The 9927-nt window shown below is 32.8% G+C and overlaps 1 protein-coding gene across 1 annotated transcript; it reads right to left on the bottom strand.

Annotated features, from left to right (window-relative positions):
- Positions 1-2521: 2521 nt before the first annotated feature.
- On the bottom strand, positions 2522-7148 carry LOC113760269. Its single transcript, XM_027302825.1, has 6 exons — positions 7090-7148; positions 6923-6987; positions 6673-6786; positions 4884-4936; positions 4717-4789; positions 2522-2724 (listed from the first exon to the last, which is right to left on the bottom strand). The coding sequence occupies exons 2-6, from the start codon at positions 6940-6942 to the stop codon at positions 2670-2672; spliced, it is 315 nt and encodes a 104-aa protein (XP_027158626.1). The 5' UTR covers positions 6943-6987; positions 7090-7148; the 3' UTR covers positions 2522-2669.
- Positions 7149-9927: the final 2779 nt, after the last annotated feature.

Genomic DNA, 9927 nt, shown 5'->3' with positions numbered 1-9927 from the left:
AAAAGAACCTTCTGCGAGATGAGAGCAATATTGGCTGCAGCTTTCGGTGGGTGAATATGCCAGTCTTTACAGGGAGCGTTGCCAGCCTTCCGGGCAAATCATTTCTCACAGAATCTCTTTCAAGGTGAGCAATTTTGTCATACCTTTTTAAGTTGTGCGTATTTCTGTGGAAAGCAGTAACCACCCCAAGAAACAACTATGTAAAATATTTATAACAGAAGGCCTCTTTCATCTTTGTTAATTTTTTTTTTTTTTTTTTTTATCTGTAGTAATGCAGGGTACTGAATGAATCAGTTTGGATACTCATAAATTGGAGGGGAGAAAAAATTCAGAATCTTTCTTAAGTACGTTCTGTCGTATATAAAGTATATATTGCAGTATAAAAGGTGTTCTGAAAAACAAACACATTCGGAAGGGACATCCGATATTTGCAAATTTTAATCCAAACAACTAGTTTGGGTGTATATACTGCTAGAATCCTTTCAATTGTTTTTTTTCTTCCTCTTGTTTTGTTAGTCAACTTTCTGGGTGAGCCAAAAGTGATATTCATTTAAGACTTTGGAGTTTAGGACGGAAGACGGAAAAGAAAACAAGAGAAAACTTAAATTATGAGAGAAAAGAAGAGATTGTAATACTGTTTAGGTAGGTATTATGGAAAGACGTGAAATGATTTTAGACATACAAAAAGGTCATAAAAATTTGTTCAACAATTTTATAAGGACAAGATGGGTATTCGAAAAATTTTGATAGGTTTCTCGCAAGTTCCTCTCCATTTCTGTCCGGATCTGAGCAGAAATCTTTTTTTAATTGTTGCTCAATTTTCCTTTCCTTTCTTTTACCTCACTAAAAACTCGCAAACGAACCGTGGCTAGCTTGGGAGTTTAGAAAATAAAAGAAGGGATGGGAAACTTTAAGTTATTAAAGTAACGAAAAGAACAAAAAATAACAAAAGAGACTTTAATATTGTTTGGGAGTTTAAGTAAGAGATTAGAATTTTACTTGTGCCTTAGCACGGTCTTTTTTTATTTATTATGAATTTATACAAATATAAATAATTTAAATATGAAAATTAACAACAATCCTACATGTCCATTCATATTAACTTTAAAATTTAATTTATTCTAAATATTCAATTATTTACTAATTTTTCAAAATTTGTTTGCATACTTTCACTATAATATGATAGTATATATCAAATAATATATCCCATATCAAAAACTTGGTAAATATTTTTTTTATATAAATATTTTTTTAGATAATTTAAATTTTTATAATGACCATAAGCCTAGAGCTATATATTCACATTTAATTAAATAGAAAAGATCCAGCAATCCATTTTTTTCATCAGTAAATATTTAGTTTTCAACAATATTGATAATTCTGTCGGTGTAATAATTAATTCTCTTTTTTACACTAAGTTAATTCAAAATTAAGGGAAGAGATGATGAGCAATTTGAATACTAATTATTGATATAGTGATGAAAGGACGTAATTTATGGAATATGTAAGATTTTAATAATTGTAATTTGAGAAAGGCTTTACTATAGTTCTATGTAATAATTTGATAGAAAGCAGATATCATTAAGATAAGATTAGTTATTTTTTAAAAGTCATTTTAGATATTATTAAGATAAGATTAATTATTTTTTAAATTGATTTTAAAATTAGGAATAATTTTTAAATGTAAAATATAATATTTAATATTGGTTAAACCCAAATGACCTATAATCCATTAATTCTCTTCAATTAAGCATGCCACATAGGAGTGAGAAACACTCTAATTAAAATAGCTACTTTCATATATATATATAGCTACTTCCATATTCTTTTTTGCCCTTTAAAAAAAGGATTTGACCGAACCATAAATTTTTTTTTTTCTTAAAGAAGTGAGATTTGACTTAATTTATAATCATTTTTACAACTAAAAAAGTGAGATATGATCTTTTTGTACAAAAAAAATGACTACATGCGGATTACATGATGATTTCAGATTAAAAAGTAGTCGAAAACTTAAGTTCGGACCAAACTTAAGTTTTGCTAATTTAATTTTTTAAGGGCCGTAAAATTAACATTTTAAAAGTGAAGAGCAAAAAAAAAAAAAAAATCATTTGACAAAATGTGAAACTTTTCGAACGATTTTCCCTCAATGAATTTGTATGCGCACGAAAAGAGCTATGATGATATCTAACTTCAAACGAAGCCAAAACCATCGAGCAAACGATTTTTGGCTGTTTTAGATAATTTTAATTTCTTCTATTTATTAAGTGTGCACAATTTTGGTTCCATGGGCAGTAGAGATGCAAATGATAGAGACCTTCCAATAATGTTTCTCATATTCTCGTTTTTCCTATCAAGAATGCTTCATATTCTGATTTCGGATGTTCCCTTAACTTAAATTCATGTAATAATACTTTTTTTTTTTTGGGATACGAGTACAATAGTTCTGAGGAAAGTTATGCATCAATCTTCTTTAGTTCTGAAAATACATTACATATATATTATTAAAAAGAGAATCCATGCAATAAAAAGAGTACACAGGAGGATTAAGAATGTAATACTAGCAGGTTTCAAGATGTGCCATCATTCTTCCATTTACTACAACGTACCACACAAGATGGTATCAAATTAATTGTCTTAGCTTGGTTCAATCAGCATCCTTGCTACTACCTTCAACCCTCCCTGACGCTGCCACCGCCGTTAACGTCGCTGAAGCCACCACGATCCCTGAGGTTCAGAAAATGAATTTCATGTTGTTGTGCATGCCACTAATTCAGTTGTACACATTTTTTCAAGTAACTACAAATGAAGCAAAAGAACAACAATCATCTTTGACCTCCCAAATCTTGTCCAACTATCGTCTAGCCCCCTTATTTAATCTTTACCAGTTACCATGAGAATTTACAATTCAAATGTTACTCCAGAAAAGGAGGTAATAGTTCATGACATCAAGGACATTCCTCTAATCAATTTGAAAAATTCATACATGAAAACACAGTGGAAAGTCCATATATATAAAGGAGTGCTATTTCATATTGTAGACAAATACAGCTAGCTTATAAACATCTACAAATTTGTGCCAACAACATGATATAAACATATCTAAATATGAAACTTGATGTGCTCAATGCAAGGTATTTAAAGAGGGTATTACATAATTTTCCTGTCTAACTGTCCCACAACCAACAAAGTGAGGTGCCCTCAGCAAGGCCCTAGGTTCAGTACCATTATCCCCTTAATCGTGGAAGTAGATATGTGGAGTAACCATATACAAATACAAAACCACTACTACAAGCTATAAGACTAACCCATTGATGAACTGCACCTAAATGCCTGAAAATCACCTCTGCTAAGTAGCTAAGTTCACTCATTTAGCAAGGTTAACTTAGTCAGCAAACATATGGCTAAGTAACCAGCAACTACGCACAAAATACTGAGACAAGGTGGACAAAGAACCAACTGCAAGAAAAGTATCATATCAACGCATCTGACTATTAACACCCGTAGGAGCAGAGATAAAGATTAAAACTTAAAGGTACACTACATTCAAAGGCATGACCACAGGACAAATATAGAACAAATTCATGATCGTATCTCTCAGCATTTTGTCCAGTTTGCACGCACAAAATCCAAGTTACCTAAAAATACAACCACGATCTCACCGCCTTCCTTTACCAATCTCCATTCATTTTGCAATGCAATCATCTTTTCTAAAATGCAAACTCAGCAACTCTAGCAAGATTCTTTCAGATTAGGCAAGTAGATGCTTTTAGTTCTTTTATAATCTCCTGGCAAGCCAATTTTCAGGAACAGAGCCATCAATCAAATTGCAGCAAAGCATTTCAGCAACACAACAAATGAACTCCATGCCAACAGCCTCTTGGGCTGTTGGTTACCAAGGCGTCTTTAAGTCTTGGTAGAGGTGAAAGGTCAAGGATTTGATCCTTGCCTCCCACTAGCCACTATCTGTGGCTTTCCCTTTCCCTCTCCTTAGATTAGGTTAGAATAGGTTATACAAACTATTATCGTTGCTGGCAAAAAAAAAAAAACAAACAAACTCCAAACTTTTCGGTGCTTATAAGTCAAAAGCTTGGGCAAGCGTGTGCTGTGTGTGAATTTCAAAGACATAAAGGAAAATATTCCCAATAGATATTCAGAAACTTGACAGAAGATAAAGAAAACAGTTGTATAACCAGCATCTTGTTCTGTTTGCCTATTGCCATAAAGTCTAATAACCTGACTGCATGCAACTACTGAAGTCAATATGTATGACAAGCATGAAATGCAAAGACATAACAAACTATTTGCCTTTACAGTAGGGTGAAATAAGAAATATAATTAGCAGTGGTTAAAATTTTGAACTTGAAATACAAATGCAGAGGCAAAGAAAATCTCTTCCCATTGAACAGCTTATTTTAATTTTGACTTCGTAATCAAAAAGTGCAAGAAACAGCCTTTATAGAGCTGTACCGTGTCCCAGATGTCTTCAACCAAAGGATATAAAGAAAAATGGTGCACAAAAATATGCTTGGTAAGTCCTATGTGTCATTTTGAGGTTAAAGAAGAGTAAGATTTGCAGCAATAAACTAAGTAACTCGTCTATCAACAATGCGGCTGAAAAATTGAAATTAAACAACGTTGAAAGAAAATCATTTCAAATGCCAAAAAATGTCCTGAAGTAGATAAGAGAAAATCAAAAAAAACAATTGAATCAAGTACCTCTCCTCCTTATATTCATAATAGGCATTAATACATCCACCAAACAGCAGTAGAGGCAACGGAGCGATGTAGTCTGACAGTATATGGGGACAAAAAATAAAATACAATCAGAAAAGAAAAGCACTTGATGAAAATAAACAAACTAACAATCCTGCTGTAACTCTTACCCAAAAATTTAAGCACACGATCATGAAGCTTTTCCTTCAAACGTGGAGTAGCACTGCACAACAGGACAAGTCAAATAATGCTCTGGCTAGGTAAAAGGTGAAGAACTCAAATCTCAATGAGGAGCTCTTCGTGAGGAGCCCCCTCAGTCCCACAACAAACCCCTGCCTCTCCCCCCCCCCCCCCCCTCTCCTAAAAATTCTTTCATTCTTTTATGACCTTCCATTATTAACATATCTAATCTGGTATCTTGTCCTCTCTTTTTAACACTTTTGTACCGACAGGAGAAAAGAGAAGAGAAAGCCACAAATATCAAAGGTTATAGAGCCACTTAGCAAATCGTAGAGAGAGAGAGGGTTACAACTTACAAATAGAGGAATATTGAGATGTTCGAAAATGCAATTAAGCCAGAATTTACTGATTACATACATCGTGTATTCTTTGGGATACATAAGTTTACCTACACACTGAGACATAAATAGGTTTATATATATGCAACACAAAGGCTGATGAGCCTTCATTCATTCAGCTTTTGTGATTGACTGGATTTGACATTGCTTGGGCTGGTAGAGTTGGATTCGTGCATTATGAGTCCTAAGCACCGGGGTACTTGTTTTGCCCCTGTAACAGGGTCCAGGGTTGGGTGTTTGAAAAGGTCTGGCTATTATTGCTTTGCAGAAACGCCACAAAGTTTGCGGGGTGGATCACTATTTCAAGAGACAAAACTGTTGCTTAAAATTCTAAGAGGAGCAGACCAGTCACAAATCATGACACATAGATTGCCGTGGAACAACTGGAGTCCTAATCCAAGTCAACATCAATGGCAAAATGGCAAGCCAAAAAACAGTAGACGAAAGCAAGAGCAAGGATCTGCACGTTTCTTTGGGAAAATTTAAAAGCTGGTGATGATTTTATGCAAGTCTGCATCACAAGTTTTGTCAGTGCCACCTTGTTCAATGTTATAATCTGGTTATGTATTTTTCATATTCATAATGTGCAGGTAGACAACAAGAATATGCAAAGCCCATGCTGACCTAGTGATGACAATAACACCAAAATACTAGTTATGTCGTGGTGACACAATATCTGAAAGCCCTAAAGGTTGATTGGATCATTAAGCAATCTTCCTTGATTTCCACAATGCCTACTTCACACGGCATTAACAATTCGCTCGAGAAAATCAACTTCTGAAGGAATTCATCAAAAAAAAAAAAAAATTGTAAGCTAAAGCAATTGATTTCCAGGATGATGCAATGATAGAAGAAGCAATAAGCCAACTTAGTTGACCCAGACTTGGCACAGATAACTCGATCCGTAGAAATGTCAAGTATGAAAACAAATTTAGAGTAGAAATGCCAAGTATGAAAACAAATTTACGCCGACTGGGTCAACAGGTGTGCACCAAGCGCATACTATGAATGAATCTAGTACAAATAAATTAAGTAGTTTTTTCTCAGCTTTCTACATGCGCTGATCTATACTAACAAATTCTATCTGTTACTAATTATCATTACCAAATATTGACGCCCACCTTTAACATTTATGAAGGTGTTTTTTTCTTTTAACATCTATGAAGGTTAATTTTATTACCTTCATGTTCATCCAAGACCGATATATACAATCCTTTAAACTTCCGAGCGCAAAGAATAACACTAAATCAGTACAATAAAAAAAAAAAGGGAAAACGAATATCTTGCATTCTTTATATAATAGAGTACCAACATGTTCTTAGCAAAATCAATATAACAGGAAATAAAACAAGGAAAGGGCATCCAGTGTAGTAGAGAATACTCAGAACAGAAACTGCGAGCAGGTGGCAGAGTTATTGTTATTCCTCTCTTAACGGATGAAGCCCCCAAACCAGCTGACACCGCCCTCGAGGCAAAGCATGCACCCGCATTGCGGCTGCCAAAAGAAAAGACAAACCCGAACTGCTCGATTACAGGAAGAAATTCTCAAAACTCATTTTCTCTCTAGATACCGCCGGGAGAGAGAGGGGGTGGGGGGGGGGGGGGGAGGACAAGAAGAAGGAAAGTAATACCCCAACTGCTGCATCGCCATGGCTCTGATTTCCTAACAGCGTCTCCAAAAATCCAAGATTTCGTCCTTGTCAAGAAAAAGTAAGAGCTGTTTAGTTATTGCATATATGCCTACAAAACCCAGGGAAACCAAAGGAAAAAAAAAAATATTAGGGCTTTCAATTTTTACCTCTAGGCTTAGATAAGGCTGTTGGCGAGTCGCTCTCAAACGGCTCGATTAAATGCTCGGCTCAAGTTCGATTTGATCGAGTTCGAGTAGGTCTATAAATATATCAAATCGAGTATGAATCTCTATTTGTGCTATTCGAGTGCTTGTCGAGTAGCTTGATTATATGCATATTATTTATATTATATTTTTATTTTTTTATGAAATGACTAACACGGGTTCATATTTTAGGTAATTTACCATAAGTGTTGTCTACTCAATAAAATTCATAAATAACAAAAATGTAATATTGTAAAAACTAAAAAAGAAATGAGAATTTTAAATAATTTACCATAAATTTTCGAGACCTTTTTCAAGTTTTATTTTGAACCCCAGAACTTACTAAGACTCAAAACTAGTCTTAAGCCATAATGAGTCAAGTTCGAGTTTGGAAATGCATATTGTTGAGTCGAATCAAGTTATATAATTTTCTGCTTGCTTGAGTCGAGCTCAACCGTGATAAAGTTGTGTAGTATTGAATTTGAATTCGAACATAGTACTACTTAAGCTCGACTTGAATTATTAACACCCTAATAGAGAATAGAGAAGATGGACTTGTTATGAAAATTTTTAAATTACTACCTAATGTAAATTATTCTTCTATTCTAACTAATAAACAAAGAGAATTTCCACGTACTTGTCACGTGTTTTTGGTTGGCTATATCTTAGGGCTGTAAACGAGTTGAGTCGAGTCAAGTTTTGGCCTAATCGAGCCGAGTCTCGACATAATTTCATTGAACTCGAACTCGATCTCGACGAGCTAACAATTTCAAGCTCGAGCTCGAAAAAAATAAAAAAATATTATATTATTTTTTAAAAAATAAATAAAATAATATTTTTTTCTTAATAAATAATAAAATATTAAGGATATATATGTAATTTTACTATTAAAATTTTAAAAATATAAAATATATATACTTAAAATAAAAAAATAAAATATATATATACTTAAAATAAAATATATATATATATATATATATATATACTCGATCTCGCGAGCTAACGAGTTTAATATTTTGAGCTCAATTTCAACTGCAGTCGAGTTTAACTCGAGTGGCTCGGTTCGTTTGCAACCCTACTATATTTATATATTGCCCATGATGATGAGCAGGATGTGAGTGTCCAATTTCTTCCCCCACAAATATTTTTTTATTATATTTTTCCTCTTGTAATCGAGGAATAGAGCCTTAGGGTCATAGTGCATGTGAGCTTTGTGGAATGTCCCGTCAAGGAATAGCATTTTGTCTTATCTGTAATTTTTTTTTTTTTTGTCAAAACTGTAAATTGCTAGTGCAAAAAAAGACTTTTGGCTCTTGGCTTTATTGTCTTGAGTCATTATTAAAAAGACTTTTGTCTATATTTTTGCCTTAAGTCATTATATATGAGGGGTTAAATCCATGATTAGAATTCCAACTTACTATCATAATCTATTAGTCCCGTGATTAGAACTTTATTTAGGGAGGGATTAAATTCACACCCCTCCATATTAAATCCACATCTTATACACTTATTAAACATTTATATCCTTAGTTTTTAAGTTTATTTGATGCTTCTTGCAGTTTTAAGAAGCATATATTTATACGATAAAAAAGAGAAAAAATAAATGGTACATTATAAAAAAAATATTTTCAGATATTTTATAAGAGCTGAAGAATATTTATTAATTTAAAATTTAATTTGGCAATCCAAAATTTGTAATTACTAATAAGCATGTAAATAGAAATGTTCACATATTTCAATTCCATAAGATCAAAATCAAGCAAGTTCTAAGGTGAAATATGCAATCATATTGACTTCATACCAATATTTATCATTTGGTTACATGTAAGTTTTAAAGAAAGTTTTACCAAAAAAAAAAAAAAAAGTAGGTCAGAAGAGGGAAGAGAAAAAAAATTAAAACAACTTAAGAAAAACATAAATTTTGGAATGAGAGAAACGAGAAAAGAAATTTCTAGGTAAGACTTAAATAAAGATTCGTGTGTGAAATTTTTTCCTATAGAAAAGATGTTACTATTCCCTCTCATCATCATGTAAAAAGATAATTAAATACTCATCATCATGTAAAAAGATAATTAAATACTACAGAGTGATGATTTAGTGTATAAAAGTTAAGGACCTAATTGTCTAATAAGTGTATAGGGTGTGAATTTAGTATGCAGGGATGTGGATTTAGCCCCTCCCACTTATTATGCGTACCCTATTAGGCTGTATACATATTTTTTTGCTGTTGATATCAAATTACCGGATACAAATACATAATTTGTTACCCCCTTTGGTGATTCTATATTTAATATTCTTCTTATTAACCAAATTCTTCATTGCTTTTGTAATAGTTAAAAGCCTGGATAGATATTTTCTCCTTTGTCATTAAATAAATTACCAGCTATAAATAAATAATTCATGTCTTCGGTTCAGACTACGAAAAAGCATTTCAGATTATAGTCTAATTTGTGCTTGACAGATTTTTCCTTCATAAAGTGGAATACTTTTGTCCATTTACTGTGTATATAACCTTTCTGGATGATTAACAACTATTTAATCTGTCGTTTATGATCTCATGCTACCGGTCTTGCTTCATAGTCTATTCATGCATGCATTCTATGGTACAATATCATTACTCAGGAATTTTACTATTGAAGGTCCTCTTTAATGCACTTTTAAGTGTTTGTTACCTTTTTGTTCCAACTTAATGTACAGAGAAATAGATTGATCGTGTTTCTTTTTTGTTTTTTGTTTTTTTGGGGGTTAAGAAAGAGCGTATATTAAATTAAACTAAGTTATAGGTACAGAAGGGGGAAGCAA

Source organism: Coffea eugenioides, chromosome 2 (assembly GCF_003713205.1).
Source record: "Coffea eugenioides isolate CCC68of chromosome 2, Ceug_1.0, whole genome shotgun sequence".
Classification (NCBI taxonomy): domain Eukaryota; kingdom Viridiplantae; phylum Streptophyta; class Magnoliopsida; order Gentianales; family Rubiaceae; genus Coffea; species Coffea eugenioides.
The sequence above is the reverse complement of the archived record's forward strand: the minus strand, read 5'-3'. Positions and strand labels throughout refer to the sequence as shown.